This window comes from Sorghum bicolor, chromosome 4 (assembly GCF_000003195.3).
Source record: "Sorghum bicolor cultivar BTx623 chromosome 4, Sorghum_bicolor_NCBIv3, whole genome shotgun sequence".
Lineage (NCBI taxonomy): Eukaryota > Viridiplantae > Streptophyta > Magnoliopsida > Poales > Poaceae > Sorghum > Sorghum bicolor.
In genome coordinates this window covers 62,773,939-62,791,355 of record NC_012873.2, presented here as the reverse complement: position 1 = coordinate 62,791,355, position 17,417 = coordinate 62,773,939, and the positions used below count along the sequence as shown (strand labels likewise).

Below are 17,417 nucleotides of genomic sequence, written 5' to 3'. Positions count from 1 at the left end.
AACCTATGAGCATCGAGTCAAGGATTTGAACCTAAGCGAACAGGCTCCACCACAAGGACCCTAACCAACTAAGGCTCAATTTACAATTTCATATAACTTGATCCTCTAGTCGGGGTGGCTTAAAAATTCTCTTAATTATTATTTTTCTTGACCGAAGTCTTGGATGAGTGGTTTGTGAGGAGGAACGTGAAGGTGAAATAGTGAAGTATTGCAAATATAGAAAATTATTGTCCCTTCTTTATTCGTGGGTGGCTCTATTTATAGGGCATAGATTACAAGCGATGGACTAAAATGCACCTACTCTCGGGCTAGATATCCTAAGCATATTCCTAGTATGTAGGGGCATTTTGGTCTTTCCAAAATAAGTCTTACATGAACCCGAGTTAAATTTGAATTCCTAGGTTGGCGGTCCTTCATTGCAAGCCTTCAGTCCTCGAGTGCCGCTCCTTGCTAATCCAAAGATCCAAGACCTCGGACCACTTGAGATTGTCTTTCAGGCCTTCCAAAGGTATATATTTTTTCTGGTCTTCGCAAATGGCTTCGTTGGGTTCTTGGTAATGCGCTCCTACACTCGCCCTTCCAATTCGATTAGAACCCTTGCGAAGTTATCCTTGTTGGGATAGGGGACCGTCACTCGAATGTTCTCTGATGAAAGAACCAACATATTAAGAGCCAGGAAGTCGGGAATAGTTAGGTGATTGGGTTAGCGAAATGGAGAGAGAGAGAGAGAGAGAGAGAGAGAGAGGCATCCCCGTCCCCCCAACAATATGAGAGTACATATGAGAGGTGCATCAGTGCATGTAGTGAAGTACTGCAAGCAGTGCAAGTCTGTTCTCATTCTCAAGTGTTGTGCTGCGCCCACTAGCTAGCCGCGCAGCTCATCATGCTGATGGTGATTTATTATACTAAATTCTTCCAGTTCCAGTTAGTGGCACACACACAGAGATTTGTCAGGTTGTGTTAATTAATTGCATGTACGTATAGTATAAGCCAACGATGGCGCCGTGTTGTGCACGGTGCACATATATATAGTAGGGCATGGTGGTGATGGGGACAGGTTTTCCTTAGCTTGTGGCCGGTGACAAATTAAATTACGTACACAGTAGTGTATATAAAAGAGGCAGGGCTGAGGAGGAGTGGAGGACTAGCTCGTCGCTCTGGTTGGTATGGTTGAGCTTTCATCAGGGTATTTTCAGGTTCAGCTAGCAGCCGGTCGGTCTCTCATTATTCTCTTCTTGATTAGGGCCTTTGTTGAAAAGCAGTTACCTGCTGCTCTCGTCCCTTTCGTTACTCAATAGTCCTTCGGAATCTATGCACACACAAGAAACGCAACCGAAGGGCGACTACTACTCAATCATCAGATGGCGATGTCACGACGCAGCAGGCCAAACAGCATAAAATTACTCGTGAGCCGCCGCTATCATTAGTAGCTACACATGTTGTGACCCTCTTCGCTTAAGTTTATCATCAGCCGAATCTTTCAACTATTTAGTAGAGTTTTTTTTTTCTCAAAATAAATCAACGAAACCGTGAGTTTTCAGCCAGGCAAAGAGGGCTAATTAGTGCTACGCCGTACATATTACTACTATTGTGCACATGCGTCGTGTATCTCTGTGACGAAGTCACGAGAGAGAGAACAGCTGCAATGGACGATGGATCGATGATGTGGGTTTTTGTCCGTAGCAGCGTCGTCGCCGGGCGGGCGCCAGTTCTTGGCGCTGCAGTAACGGCGCGAGCAGCCTTCGCTCGCCACCAGATCGAGGACGCGGCGTCGTGTTTGTGTATGTCGATAGCGAACGACGCACATAGCTCGCGCGCGCGGTCACGGGTTAGCTCGCTCTTTAGGCCCTTGTTTGTTTGGATGTAGGCATATTTACATCAATCCACATGTGTTGAGGTAGATTGGAGTGGAACTTGAACTAAATTCCACACCAGCACACATGGATGGATTGAAGTAAATCCAAACAAAGGCTTACCCCCGGCCCCCCAGCCGATCGATACGACGGAGGGGCGCCGGAGGATCCGACGTGTGTGATTCCGGTCTCGCGCCTTGACGCGTCGTTTAATTTAGGCGGTGCCCCCGGCCGGCCCCGGTCGATTAGCATTTTGCAGCAGCTGCAATCATCGCAGGCAGATCCTACTCGCCGGTGGTGTGTCTGTGCATGTCCTCTTGGTAGCTAGGGGCCTGTAATACGAGTGCACACAGCAGGCTGCACAGGAGACAGGACCCCCTGCACCGCCTCTGCCGACCGCCGCTGCTTCAGGCCTTGTTTCCACACCCAAAAATTATAAAAAAAAAGCTTTTTAAAATTTTTCGTCACATCGTATCTTACAACATATACGCTATTCTATGATTGAACAATGTTTGTCAAATAAAAACAAAATTGTTATAATGTCATAATTCAAAAACTTTTTAAAAAACCTCACTAGTTTCCATTCGTGGTCGCCCTCGGCAAGTCGGCAGTCGGCCCTCGCGCGCGCACTGTATAAACGTTTGATTGATGGACGGACGGGCGGCGGCGGCGGCTTTCAGTTTGGGTTGCGGACAGTGTAGAACAGCAGCAACAGCCAAGCAACGGGCAAGCAGGCCAGCGACGCCGATGCAGCCCGAGTCCATCTCCAATTCTCCCCATGGCCTGCGTCGGGGACAGTGGCCTTCGTTCGGCTTCTTTGGCGGCCCAGCGGGGCAGTTGGCCCGCAAGCCGCGCTAGGTTAGGGTCTTAGGGATAGGCAACGCCCGTATTCCCGTCCGATCCTGCCCGTTTCTCCTTCCCCCAGTTGATTTAGTAGGGGAAAAATCTACTTTTTCTTTCTCAATTTTTACAAACGTTCATTTTTTTCTCTCTCAATTTCAAAACCAGGAAAATTATATTTCTTAACTTTATAAAACATACATTTTATTTTCCTGGAGCCGGTTTCGAAGGGCGTTTTGCTGCAATAAATGGTTGTTTTGCTACAACAACGGTGGTTTTATTTTTTTAAATTATTTCAGTTGAATCATTTGGAAAAAAAATCATAAAATGAGAAATCCAATTTTATTGGACCCCACATGAGTAGATCTACACAGTGAACATATAATATGGTATGATTTAGTATAAAGTTTTTGCTATAAAGGTTTTGTCTTTTCTTTTTTATTTATTTGTTTGAATTTTTGAAAATCATAGAAAAATCATAAAATCAATTTTGTTGGACTCCAGATGAATATATATATATATATACACAATGAACATATAATATGGTATGTTTTAGTTTGACAAAATAATTATATAAGTTGTAGTTATGAATTATTTCAATTAATTATAGAAAAGCATAGATCAAAAGCTACAATAAAAAACTTATACTAAAGCATATTATATTATATGTTTACTATGTAGATATGCTCATGTTGAATCTAACAAAATTGTATTTTCTATTTTATATTTTTTCTGTGATTTACTATGATTTTTTTTAAGATTTAACATAAATAATTTAAAAAGAAAAAGACAAAACCACTATCACTGTAGCAAAACCACCATTCGCTATAGCAAAACCACCTTGAAATGGAGGTAAAATGCACGGTTTAAAAAGTTGGAGGAGGTGGTTTGCTTGGTTTTAGAGTTGATAGAGGAAAAACAGACTATCGTAAAAAGTTAGGGGAAGAAAAGTAGACTTGTTTCTTACTAGGAATAAACGATAATTCGGCCCAACAATTGGTTCTTGACCAAGGACTTGTTTTTGTTCAGCACCTTACAGCCCGATTCGGTAAAAAAAAAGGCTTTTAGCCACTGCGCAGCCACGAAACCCATCTCGGATGTAGTTTTAGACCCTTTTTATGATCAGAATAACAGAAATCTCAACTAACTCGTCTTCCCAAGCCCGGCCTTGTTTAGATGTGAATTTTTTTTGGATTTCGCTACTGTAGCACTTTCGTTTGTTTGTGGCAAATATTGTCCAATCACAGACTAACTAGGATTAAAAGATTCATCTCGTAATTTACAGCCAAACTATGTAATTAGTTTTTATTTTCATCTATATTTAGTGTTTCATGCATGTGACGCAAGATTCGATATGACGGGAAATCTTGAAAATTTTTTGGATTTTGGTGGGAACTATAGTCCCCAAAATGTTGTTCTTGCTATTTCCAACCCCAAATCCACCCAATCTCTCGATTCTTTAAGTTGGGGGTCTTCCGTGACCACAACACAATCCATGCCATGTCATGGAACATCTGATGAATATTACTCCCTCCATCCCAAATTGTAAGTCATTCTAAGAATCTTGGAGAGTCAAAGCATTTTCACGTTTGACCAAAATTATAGAGAGAAATACTAAGATTTGTAATGTAAAGTGAGTATACTATAAAAATATAATCAAGGAAGAATCTAATGATACTTAGTTGGTATCATAATAATTATTATTTTATCATATAAATTTGATCAAACTTAGGAAAGATTGACTCTCCAAGATTCTTGAAATGACTTACAATTTGAAATGGAGGGAGTATAATAGAAGTATTTCTCATAGTGAATCTTGCTAAAAACATAAACCTTATGTTATCAACTTATATATAAGTGTTTCAACATTAATAATAGTTAAAATATAAATATTTGACTTAGGGCACTCACAATGCAAGACTCTATCACAGAGTCCAAGACAATTAATTACATATTATTTATGTTATTTTGCTGATGTGGCAGCATATTTATTGAAGAAAGAGGTAGAAAAAATAAGACTCCAAGTCTTATTTAGACTCTAAGTCCATATTGTTCGAGGTAATAAATAACTTTAGACTCTATGATAGAGTCTGCATTATGAGTGCCCTTAGGACAAAGCAAACACGTACTATCACGAGAATTGAATTGGTCAATCTGAATCTCCTGTGCTCCGCGTCTTCGTCCGGCCTTTCCCTTGGCTGGTGACTTCTGAAACTCTGATTGAATTGCGTGGAGGAACGAATCACAGGCACAGCCGACACTGTCACAGCTCACAGGACAGATCTCTTCACAGGAATCACAGACACGAGTTGGACGAGCTAGCTAGCCTGGCCCCCCCTTGAGTCTTTGTGGCACTGATGACACGAGACGAGATCTCCCTCTGCGCTCTTCGTAGAGGCATGCATAGGCCCGTAGCTGATACTACTACTCCGTAGTACTATACGGTACTAGTACAACAAGCATTACGCGGTGGAGGACGTTTACGGACACATGTAGTTGCTCCAGGTGAGACCGTTCTTCTTCCCCTGGCGGAGATCTGCTCGATCGGATACACTCTCTCTCCTACTGGCCGGAGAAGAACTGGAGAAGGGGCTTCCGTGCATGGGACTGGGAGGACTCATTCACATTCAGTAGTCACACGACGCACGAACTGCCTGCTCATCTAACAGGAGACATATCCTGCCTCCTGACTCCTGTTATAGCATAGGAACTCGATCGTACGTCCGGGCTCCAGTTATGGCTGATTTAATTCGCCCCGATCTGCTCTGCCTAGCTAGTAGCTGGGATACGCCTCGCCGGACGTACGTAGGATTACGACGTTCGAGCTAGCTAGTGGCCTGGTGTCAATGCCATGCATCGTACTACGTACTCCTACATGCATCCACAGCTCTACTCGACGGAGGTCGGAGGATCTTCGCTTAACCAAAGCGGTCGCGCAGACGCCGGCCGCCACGCGTTCTGTACTCGGCCAATGCTGGATTCATACCTCGATCACTGAGAGAATCAGTTATTGCAAGGTGCGAGTGCGATGCCGTAGTAGTAGTACACGTGGTTCTTGCATTGCATTGCATGGGCGCATGCACCGCGCACGCATGCGTGCGAATCATTCATGCGATTCTTGGCATACGTGGTTCATCTCGATCGCAGGAGGGTCGCCGGTCGCTGCGCGGCGCCAACAAACAAGCAGAGACATCGATCGAGTGGTCAAAGCAGAGACGGCCGGGGAATCCGTGCGTATCTATCACAAACCGCGGCCGGCCCTTGTTTAGTTCCAAATTTTTTTTAAGGAAATTAATGTTGTAGCATTTTCGTTTGTATTTGACAAATATTGTCCAATCTTGAACTAACTAAGCTTAAAAGATTTGTCTCGTCAATTTCGACCAAACTGTGTAATTAGTTTTTATTTTCGTCTATATTTAATACTCCATACATGCGTCTAAAGATTCGACGTGACGAGGAATCTGAAAAATTTTGTAAAATTTTTTTTGAACTAAACAAGACCGTATGCTGGGCTGCTGGCTAGTTGCTACAGTCCCACAGCCACATGAGACGTACCACTTCTGACTTCTACCCTATACAAGTATATATACAACGTGCTAACTACTATAGTCTACTATATATGCTGCTAACTATTGTTGTTGCTTTCAAAGACGATTAACAATCAATAACAATTTCTTCTATAGTAAGGCAATTACAAAATTCTGAACAAAATTGACATAAAAACAATTAACAAGTTATAGGTAACACACTCGATAGACACGAATCTTGAAGCAAGATTGACAACCACACACGTCGCCTGAATGAGGTGACTCTTACTTAATTAGAAAATATGTATTTATTATGCTGAATGAGGTGACTCTTACTTAATTAGATCAGAGAGAGAGAGGACGTGTGTGTACTTCGCCTTTATTTCTCTACAACCTTTTTCTAAAAAAAAAATGTGTTTGTTGCTCTAGGCCTGCGTTATAAACAACAGGATTTCGAAAAATTGGAGCTACTATGCATTAGGCTATGCTATGAACAGCACCTGACCTGACGCCTAGAAGGCACATCTCCACATGTCTTCTATCTTTTTGCCGATGCGGCGTGTACACTTTTCATACAAGTGCAAGTGCTCAACGTTCAAATTCCTGGCAAAGCTGTAGGTGTAGGATGCGTGGGTGCCTCAGCTCAGCTCAGCTGGATGCTTGCTCGCGCTGCCATTGGCCCATTGCCCATTTGCACTGGCGTTCTGGTGCACAGCTACCCGTTCCGGCTCTGTTTCGGCTGTTGCTCACCACCGCGCCTTGTTTTTCTCCCTTGGCTGCAGCTGAAAATGGATATGTAGACAGTAGTAGCTTGGCAAAGCTAGCCAAAGAATGTGCTGGAGGAACGTGCCGCCTGTGATCTGTGACTGTGATAGCGGCATGTACACTGAGCTGAGAAAAGGCTGCGACGGAATCGAGTAAAAACCCTGCAGCGTGCCGTTTGTTTCGAAAGAGAGACACGACAGGATTCGAGCTCGTCGTCCTACTTGCTTGTAGGAGTACCTAGGTACCATTGTCATACAACGATCGAGTAATCAATATTGCAACTAGGTAGGTGGCATTGCTAGCTTAGCTTGCAACACCACTGTCCACTGGGCTCAGGACGGTAGCTACTCTCTTCTGCCTGCGATGCCCCTGAAACTCAATGAATCCTGCTAATGATGGCCATCTCGATCTCGTGACGCGTGGGATCACTATTCAGTATTCACTTGGGGGCCGCTGGTCCTCTTATAATCTACAGTCTAGAGGGTAGACACGCACCTGAACGCCCAACGATATATAGACAAGCAACCCGGCCGGCCGCAAGCCCGGGAGGAGCTGAGAGAGCGATGCAGTGGAGAACAGAAGCTATCTAGCAGCGCATGCAGCCACCGATCGAGGCTAGCCGCCAGCGCGCTACCACACGGTGGCACCACGGGGGAGAGGCGACAGGCGACTGACGATAAGGAAGAAGCAGGTCGAGCAGGCTGTCTGCAGCCGAGAGCGTGAGCAAGATGGGTGGCGCCGCCGGCGGTGGGAGGAACGGGGCGGCGACGAGGCGGTACAACAGGTCCAAGGTGCCCAGGCTCAGGTGGACCAGCGAGCTCCATCGCAACTTCGTCCGAGCCGTCGATTGCCTCGGTGGCCAGGACAGTACGTCGTTCACTTCTGTCTGTCTTCTCACGCGCTAGCATGCATCCATACATGTCTTCGTTTCTGTTCTTCGTTCATGGTGTGGATGCGTGTTCTGATAAGATATATATCTCTCTCTATCCTTCCTCGCCCAAAATGGCCTCGTTCATGTGCGCTCTTGGTGATCCCTGCAGAAGCTACTCCTAAGCTAATTCTTCAGCTCATGGGTGTCAGAGGGCTTACCATTGCTCATGTCAAGAGCCACCTTCAGGTCAGTTCGTTTCTTCTCATCTCAACTCAGTACGATACATCATGATCAGGAGCTCTTGTTACATACTATGACTAAGTAAGAATTAATGTGCATTTACGTTATGCTAACTTGGTTCCTTTCGCTCTCGGTGTAACAGATGTACAGAAGTTCAGGACATGACATTAGAAAGAGAGGTGAGAGAGAGATACTGCCTTTGTCTTTATTTGTTCCTCCTCTTACTCCCAGCTCAATTTCTTTATTAGAGCAATCTTCTTAGTTTTTCCCGGCGATGGAACCTCTTTCTTGGGATTTGGGATTAAGATCCTTAGCTAAACAGAGACCATCCTGATACTACTACTAAACAGTAATCATCAGTTGCAAGATTGTTTGGCACGTGTCATGCATGCATGTGTTCCGTTGTCTTGCACTTGCGCATGTGTTGTGCTAAAATGGAAACTGGAAAGCCAAACCACTTTTTAGTGCCCTAATTCTGCACATGAATGCCGTTAATGGAAAAGCCAAACCACCTTTATTTCTTACCTCTTCTCTTTTTTCATGTTACCATTAGAGATGCAACCACGGCTACGACATCTGAAGCACTCATTCACCATTGATGAGGGAGGCCCCAAGGAATTCATCTGCCCGCCTATGAAAAGGTTTTTCTCCACCTCTGCGCTGCCGCTTTTATTCATCTCTACCATTCCAACAGAATGATAAAATCCCTAACCCTTCGCACACACACACAAACAAACACCTTTGCCATGCCATCTTTTGCCTGGTTGGATGAACAGGGCAGAGGCAGCAGGGCCAGAAGCTGCAGCCACGGCCACGGCCACGCACGAGAGCATGCAGGGGAACAGTGACATGGGGGCTCCTGGCACCCGGCGCTGCGGCGATGATTACACGCGAGCGATTCCCATGGGCAGCAGCAGGAGGATAACCGAGGGCCTCGGCGGATGGCAGCAGTGGCAGAGGGATGCCGCCGCTCGTGCTGCCACAGCCGCTTCCACCCTGCGAGAGCTGGGATTTTGGGTGCGAGGAACCGAGGAGCCCTTCAAGGTACGGCAGGTAATACAAAAGAAATAAAAAAATAAAAGCTACTGAAAAGAAGCATTGGGGTAAAAAGAGGGGTTATCAAAAGAAGATATCTCTCTCTTGTCTTAACTGCTTTTGCACGCTGATATTTCTCTTCACATGTCTCTCAAGTCGTCTCATCTGCATGCCTTGCTTTATAATGGAGTAGTACGTGCTTCTGCAACATGGTCATCCTGTTCAGGATCAGGACTTCACATTATCTGAAAATCTGAAATGCATTATATATGCACATATACATCATACATCCCCAGCTAGTTGCTAGTTTCATTAGCCTCAGCTGTCCTGTTGCTCTTGAGAAGAATTCTTGGCTTGAAGTAGGCCAGCCAGAAATGGAGGCGAATAAAGCCAGTGATGCAGCAATGCATGAGTGGTGCTGTTGCCTGTTGCTAGTAGTAGCAGAGGAGTGCCAGAAATGGCTCTTGAGAACCTGAGCGCTCAGGCATTTGCGTCGAACTCGTCGACAATGATATGCCAAAAGAAGGGGCTTTTGCAGCACTCGATCTGTTCCCGTTCCACTCCAACCCCTGCATGCACAAGCATAAGCAGCGTTGCCATGATGACGGGCGACGTTGCAGACGTGCAGTACATACAGATGCAGATGCAGATTCAGAAAGAAAACAAGCCCATTAAAGCTTCTCTGGCGCTTTGCTCCGGCCGACGAGAAAAAGGGAGGTGCAAAGGCCAGCGTACCGGCCGTTTGCTTCTGAATTATCATCAAGCACATGAAGCACACTTAGTTCCTTGTCGACCACACTGTTGATCCTTGCTGCCTCAGTGCAAACAAGAAACGATCGTTGCAATCAAACAGGGCCACGAACTAGTTGCATTCTATTGCAGTAATAATAAATTAATAAGGAAAAAAAGATACTAGTACATTTTGTTTTGTATTTTCTTAACAAATTTAACGATTTGGTCCTTGAGCTGACTGCTGCTGTGTTTTGTTCTACAGACCGGCAGGCCCATAGCAAACCGTCACAGTCCTGTGGCGAGGCAGCTATCTTCCAAGGAGATCAAGGGCGAAAACGGACGCTTCTTGTGTGGCACTGCGGCTGCGACTAGAGACGAAGCTGCGGCCAGGAGACGTTCACCGTCGTCGCGACCGCCAGCCTCCTCCATTGACCCAAAAGCTGTGGCCGCTGTCTCCTGGTGGCCCAGCGAAGAAGGCGGCTGCGTCCTCCCGCCGCTGTCGTCGTCGACCAGCTTGAGTGCATGCTCAGGGCCGTCAGGCAGCTGCATATTCGCCAGGCAGAGAAGAGTTAACTTGGACCTTTCCCTGTCCATATGCGGATCATAGCTTAATCACCGTGCTGAATTTTGTACATCAGTGTTCCATGATGCATTGCATGCCGATGTAGTTCCGTTTGGATATCGATGGTAGCGTGCATGCCACAGGTTTGCGGTGATTAGTTGTCAGTCTGGCCCCGCTTTTGTTTAACTTAAATTGGCTGTCTAGAACTGTGTTAATGAAGATATGAGGAATGACAGTTCACATGTCTCGTTTTATGCTAGTGGTAAAGGCAAAACTGTCTGCTGGAAGTGACCAGCAAAATGGAACCTTCAAACATTTTAATAGTGTGTTGACCTTGTTTAAGACAGATCCTACTATCCTACCACAGACTTGGGAGGTGTTTGGATCCTACGGGGTAGTTGCTAATGATTAGCAGCTAAAATTAGCATAAGTGGATCCAAAATGTCCCAGTTAAAATTAGCATAAGTTTTTTTTTGAGCAGGTTAAAATTAGCATAAGTATATCCTAGTTATTAGCCAGAGGATCCAAACGACGCTTAGCTAATAGGTGCGTCAATAACACCACTAATAAAAAGCTATTAGCTGGCTTGCTCCTGCTTGCAGCTAGTAATTAACGGCCTAGATCCAAACAGGGCCTTTAGGAAACTTTCCATGTACATGTAGCACATTTGTTTGTATTTGACAAATATTGTCTAATCATGCACTATCTAGATTTAAAAGATTCGTCTTGCAAATTACAGATAAATTGTACAATTAGTTATTATTTTTATATATATTTAATATTTTATACATGTGCCGCAAGATTCGATGTGACAAGGAATCTAAATTTTTTTGCAAAATTTTTTGAAACTAAACAAGACCCAAATGTAGGTGCCCTATTGGGAATACAGTGCTGCTGCCAACCTGTCCTTACTCTTCCTCCCATTCTGTCCCTTACTTTGGCTGGCAGCTCCTGTACCTGCAGGGATTTCCTGAACAAAGGAGAGATTCTCCATGTCCTTAAAATGCTTCTACTTTCTTGCAAGCATTCAAATCAAGGATTGTGTGTCAATGTTGTTTCAGAAAGCACACCAAGAATTCAGGGATAAATTGAGGTTACCCATAATGCAATTTCTGATCATGTTGCATACCTCTTGTAATATTCGTATCAGGTATGTCTCATCGTAGATTTAACAGCAGAGATGACTAATTCAGGCATGCGTATGTAGAATTATAGAAGCAAATGCACTCATGAGCAATGACTACGCAAGTATGCATGATATCCTTCGCACCCTCCCTGCTGAAATGAAACAAACAGAATGATTAAAACATCGGTCATCTCATATGCGTGCGTGTGTTGTCCATGTCTACTCCATTTGAGCTGGTGTTTGTCAAAAGCCTAAGAGCCAGGAGGCAAAGCTAGTTCGATGCAGACCACTGATCTGCTGGCGCAAGGATTGACAAATCCCATCCTGCGTCTCGTCCAAAAATACACTCGTCAGTTTCCGTGTTCGCCTTTGATGCTGGGTAAAAGGAAACGGCATCAATCCTTTTGTCAAAATCACACGGCCATTTACCACTTCCCCAAAAGCCTGAAAACTGACGGCATCTCTCTCGCCTCAAGTACAAATTATTACCATGATGAGCGGCACAGTAGATTACAGGGGGAAAAGCACGGTGGCCGGAACAAAAGCCGTCGCAGAGGCTGGTTTCTTCAGCAACATGCATCATGCTTTGTGGCTGGACACGATGGACAAAGCTCTGAAACAAACTGTGGCGAAACCATCATGGCCGGCCAGTTTTGACATTTCGGCACGCTGGTAAAAAAAAAAAAAAGACGAGAAGCTAGCTTCCAAGAAGGCAAGAACTGGATGAACTCTCTGCTATGCTGCTACAAAACACAAATTGACGCTTCCTAAAAAAAACACAAATTGACGACCTCCACAAAGGCAGACAGAAGACTATTTGTGGGGGGTGCAAAGGATGATACATTGTCGAAGAGTCTAAGGCAGCATGCCAGTGTCTTCTATGCTTGTTAAAAACTCGCCTTTGATCATGGTTTCACGTCCTGATAAAACAAGGCTTAAGGTGATGGTACTCTAGTACAAATAGGCAGCTGAAAAACTGCATCCACAGTTTCCCATTACAGCTACTCTGGTTGGCGAGAGGGACCACAGGATTTCACTTCTTTTTTGTTGCTTTTTGCATCTAGCACCAAAGACCTGACACAAAGCCGAGGTTTGGTCGAGATGAGCTCGGCTGGGAGAACGGACACCCCAGCCACCGAAGATCCAAGAGGTACCCCGGAAACCGGGAGCATCTCAACGAGTACCCCAACCTGGACATTAGGAACATGCCATTCACTTTACCAAACCATAAAGCTAGAAAAAATTAATGAGAACTAATGCAAAAGCAAACTTGACATAGCCCATAAATTATCTCAAAGTCCTAGTAACCACGTATAAGTTACGGTTAGAGCATCTCCTAGAATCCTTCTTAAACTCACTTTTTATCCTTATTTGGAGAGCGACTTGAATAAAATTCGCTCTTTCAATCCTCCAATGGTTTCTCTATATCCTGTGTGCGCGTTCTACATAACCAGCTCTGCCATCTTTGACTAGCAACAAATCAGGAACAGAGGACACAATATTTGGAGATCTAATTAAAGAAGATATTGGAGGACATTTTTTCATTAAAGTTTCTATTCCTATCAATACAGAAGGATATAAAGAGATTCTTGGAGTTGCTCTAAAGAAACATAAATCTTGAAGTCTAGATTATCGTCTAATGTATATTGCATATGGGAAAGAACAGTAGGTGAAATATTTCAAACTACTATAAGCAAACTGGAGGAATACAAGTACATATTTTCAAGTAGATATAATAAAATTTGCAGGTAGTCTTAAGTTTGGTAACTTCAATGAACAAACAGTTAGATTAGTAGCTGCTAGAGAAATCTGAAAGGGTCTTCTGACTCTCTGACATATGCCCTGAAACAGAAAGTAAACATGCTGCAGCTGCAGTATGTCAGATGTCAACACCTGACCAAACTTATAGCAGTTTTCATCATGATGGCATGGAAAACAAGACCTTAGATTCACTAGTCAGCATTCAAAACTTTGTTGTTTTCCAATTTGGATCTTAACAAGTATGATGTTGTTTGTCATCCAACCAGCATCGAGTAACTATGCAAGCTGTTGACAATTGTCGGTCAAGGATACCTCAGGAGATCTAAGATCAACCACCGAGTTCTCAGCAACAGATTTGACAGCAGCAGCTACCACTTTGAAACATTGCTCCCTGCCCATCAAAGCTTGCTGATTCGAACCTTCATTACTGTTCTTCTCTGTCTCATCGATGCCCCTTCTATTATAGGCAACCGCAAACTGTAAAATATGTCAACTTATTCAGTATAAAATGTTTTCATGAGACAGTGCAGAGTGTACTACAGCTAGTGATGCTCTAAGTGCACAAGTGAAATTTCAATCATTAACAAAAGAATGCAGTAATTTGATGCAGAATAATGAAGGTAATAGAGCAAGTGCTACTAGAGCCTGGTATTACATAAAATGTAGGAGACAACTCAAATGATACATGTACAGGTGTATGAGACCCGATAGAAAAGATATCTATACAAATGCTGCGTAAGGCTGGACGAAAAACTCGAAACTCGTTAGCTCGCTCGCCTCGTGACTGGTTCGGTTCAGCTCGGCTCGGCTCGTTAGCTATAACGAGCCAACTCGAGCCAGCTCACAAGCCTAATGAGCTACAATATTAGAGAAAAAATCATCATAATTTATACTAATTTTGTATTACTTCATGTCTTATACTTTATAAATGGTTGATATGTTAGCTCATATGAATATTTTGTTGGACTTAAGATAATTGGATATATTATTATTTTATTATTACTATTTCTAAGCTTTAGATAAATATAAATATTTTATTTTATATACTTTTTATACTTGGCTCCCGAGCTTAACGAGCCAGCTCGAGCTTTTAACGAGCCAAGCCGAGCTGGCTTTCTGGCTCGTTAAGATAACGAGCCGAGCCGAGCTAGCTCGTTATCCTAACGAGCCAAAACGAGCCGAGCCGAGCTGGTTCGTTATCCAGCCTTAATGCTGCATAATACATTGCAGTAGAAAATAGTATTGACTCCATTAAGCATTAACAAAATGGTTAACAAAGATAAATGGTGCAATTTCTACCTTTATAGTCTTGTCCTTGTTAGTCTTGCTCCTCGAGAAGTCAAGGAATAACTTTGACACAGTGGCATGCAGGTCTTCTTCTGATAGAATGCAAGTTTCTTGAATAGGAAATATTCGGTGGCACCATCTGTCAATTCAGAGTTTAATTTAGACAATGTAACAATCTAACAATCCAAGGAGAACCTCAGATTGATTCTGAAAGTGACTCTGAACACCAGATCTTTAAGCCTTTAGCTTATAATCAGCGGCGTCCTTGTATTTTACATATGCAACTGGTCCGAAGAAACAAAATACATATTGCTGCTCCACTTTATTTAAAAGAAGAGTGGCAACACAGGTTGCACAGATCAAACTGCTAGAATGAAAATCTAGCAGCATAAATGATGACATGTTTAGCCCCAAATCGACATCTCATTTTGCCAGGGCGTTTCTAGGACACCATTCAACACTAGTCTCATTCAGCCAATAAGCAGAAAAAGATAGACAAGAACAGCATGCTCTGTAGAATCACTAAGGAAATAAAAAATGCAGAATGAATACTGAATCAAGGCTGGCAACTTTTTCAGTAAAGTACTGCAGATGAAGTGCCACGGGCTATTTTTTTCACTTCCAGAAAACTTAGATAATGCAGAGTACTGGTCACTTAGACATTTCTACATGGCAGCAGCGTCTCAACTTCTAATGTCAGCACTTTAGAAGATGAGTTCTTATAATAATGAAGTTGGAACCTTACTGTGGAGATTTGAGTTTCCCAGATTTGAGTGAATGAAGTATTTCTGTAAGCATCTCAACAACATGAAGGCCTCCACTAGGGAATTTAAAGAAGAGCAAGCCACTTCTTGATAGCTTGACCAGTGAGAGATTTGAAGCCCTGCCAACATTGTCATTCATCTTGGACTGGGGTGAGCTTGAGTTTCCAGTGCCTCCTACCATGGCACCAAGAAGTGCACAAGATCAGAAAATAACATACGGAAAATCTTTCTGGATCTATAATGGCAATAAGTACAAGGATGCAATCCGATAACTTATACTAACCAATTGATTCAGAAACACTATTACTATTCCCATTCGTTACTGCCTCTTCTAAACTTCCTGATGCCTCCAAGCACAGTTTTCTTTTCTTCACTGCATTTTCCACATCACATGGTTCTGTGTGTTCGGAAACACAGCAATTTGCATGACAGTACTGAACAAAAAACAAAATGAATCTTTCACATCAGCATATTTTAACATGGACTGTGTGGAAGCTAGAGTTGAACAGAGTTTCGAACAAAAGATGTAAAACTGAATTAAACTGCTGGTGCTCATAGTCATAGCTAAGCTATTCAGTCGTCAGAGAAAAGAGTACAGGATGAAGTTGCAAACAGTGCAACTCAAAAGAAGCCCTACACACTCGAGCATATGGCATGAGAAAGCCATATGAACAGAGGATGGAACCATTAAGTACTAGTATTAGGTGGAAAAATATAAAACTTCCTCTACATGTAGGTGAGTAGGTCTGAGAGCATGCATCAATTAGTGAATGAAATGCAGCATACTTTTGGTATATTGCAAAAACAAAAATAAAAACAGATTGAAATGGCGGCATTCTCTGAGATAGAATTCATGCACTAGAATTATCTACTGTCAAATACAATTAAATACTATGGAGTAAGATTGATGAGTGATGACCTCTTCAAGAATGGAAATGGCTTCCTTGGTTGCACTTTTCTCACGCTCTGTAAGAAAATAGAAAGCACATCAAGTTTGTAAGCATGCCCACGTGATATCAATACTGAATCTAACTCTTTTTTTAGTAGTCAAAAACTCAGAATTTCATAAATGGCACTGCACGTGAATGATACATTATCATTTTTCCTATGCAATTCACATTTACTCCCATTGCACTTTTTTTTTATTAGAGATTGTGCTGCAAGCATGCAATAAACAAGAGCACAGGGGCACAGGACTAAGTTCACTGAACAGAAGTTACTGATGACCCACGAACTAACTATATTGACGACACTTGTGATTAACAGTATCAACTCTTGGGAGTCATGGACCATTACATGATGCGATGTAGGCAGCTATAAATTGATAGTTGAAATCATGGGAATGCTCACTGGCCAATGTATGTTACTATGCTTATTGCTTATGCCCACCATTATAGATCTTACTAGTGCATAATGGAAATTTCAATGTGAACATTGTCAAAAGTCGTCTAACGTAGTAGTTCAACGCTTTTGTATGATAAACCAAAGCCTAAGTCTTTACAATATGTATCCCCGATCATAGGAAAGCTAATTTGGGGCATCCATTGTCCAGAACTAAATCTACAAATTGCAGTTGTAGCAAAAAAAATGAATAAACAAAAGACCTCACAAGACATTAATCCGCGAATAAATCCAGGAACAGAAGCTTCAATGAGTAAATTGAGAGGGAACGCACTGATGGGGCAGGTGATGAGAAAGCCGGAGTGCGAGCGTAGCAGGAGGGACCCTGACGCGCGGTAGTCGTAGCGCGGGAGGTTGATCACCGCGGCGTGCTGCTCCCACGGCTTCAGCTCCTGGCTGGAGGCAGGGGCGTCGGATTCAGACTCCGGTAGCGGCTCCCGGCCAGTGGAGGCAGGGGCGTCGGATTCAGACTCAGGTAGCGGCTCGCGGGACAGAGATGGGGTTACGTCTTCCAGCTTGGCCTCCGGTTCCGGCGCCGCCGCCATTGGGGAGCCGAGAGCACTGGGACCCTGGAGCTGTTGGAGGTACGGGGAGGCGGAGGGTTCTGACTAGCAGCGCTCAGCCTGAAAGGCGTACTCCTCAGATTACGCTAA

General features: G+C 43.6%; 2 protein-coding genes across 2 annotated transcripts; one reads left to right on the top strand and one right to left on the bottom strand.

Annotated features, from left to right (window-relative positions):
* Window positions 7,607-10,656, top strand: LOC8076046. The gene is made up of 6 exons (XM_021458158.1): window positions 7,607-7,852; window positions 8,026-8,102; window positions 8,239-8,275; window positions 8,650-8,737; window positions 8,873-9,149; window positions 10,126-10,656. The coding sequence occupies exons 1-6, from the start codon at window positions 7,714-7,716 to the stop codon at window positions 10,468-10,470; spliced, it is 963 nt and encodes a 320-aa protein (XP_021313833.1). The 5' UTR covers window positions 7,607-7,713; the 3' UTR covers window positions 10,471-10,656.
* LOC110434369 lies at window positions 12,117-17,417 on the bottom strand. The gene is given in 9 exon segments (XM_021458254.1): window positions 12,117-12,569; window positions 12,572-12,610; window positions 12,613-12,741; window positions 13,625-13,789; window positions 14,612-14,738; window positions 15,345-15,537; window positions 15,647-15,797; window positions 16,283-16,329; window positions 17,039-17,417. Coding segments are annotated over 9 exon segments (1,227 nt in total). The 5' UTR covers window positions 17,310-17,417; the 3' UTR covers window positions 12,117-12,464.

Coding starts and splice junctions, on each gene's coding strand:
- LOC8076046 (XM_021458158.1), top strand. CDS start 7,714: ATGGGTGGCGCCGCCGGCGGTGGGAGGAACGGGGCGGCGACGAGGCGG. Junction 7,853..8,025: donor TTGCCTCGGTGGCCAGGACA/GTACGTCGTTCA, acceptor TGATCCCTGCAG/AAGCTACTCCTAAGCTAATT. Junction 8,276..8,649: donor ACATGACATTAGAAAGAGAG/GTGAGAGAGAGA, acceptor TGTTACCATTAG/AGATGCAACCACGGCTACGA.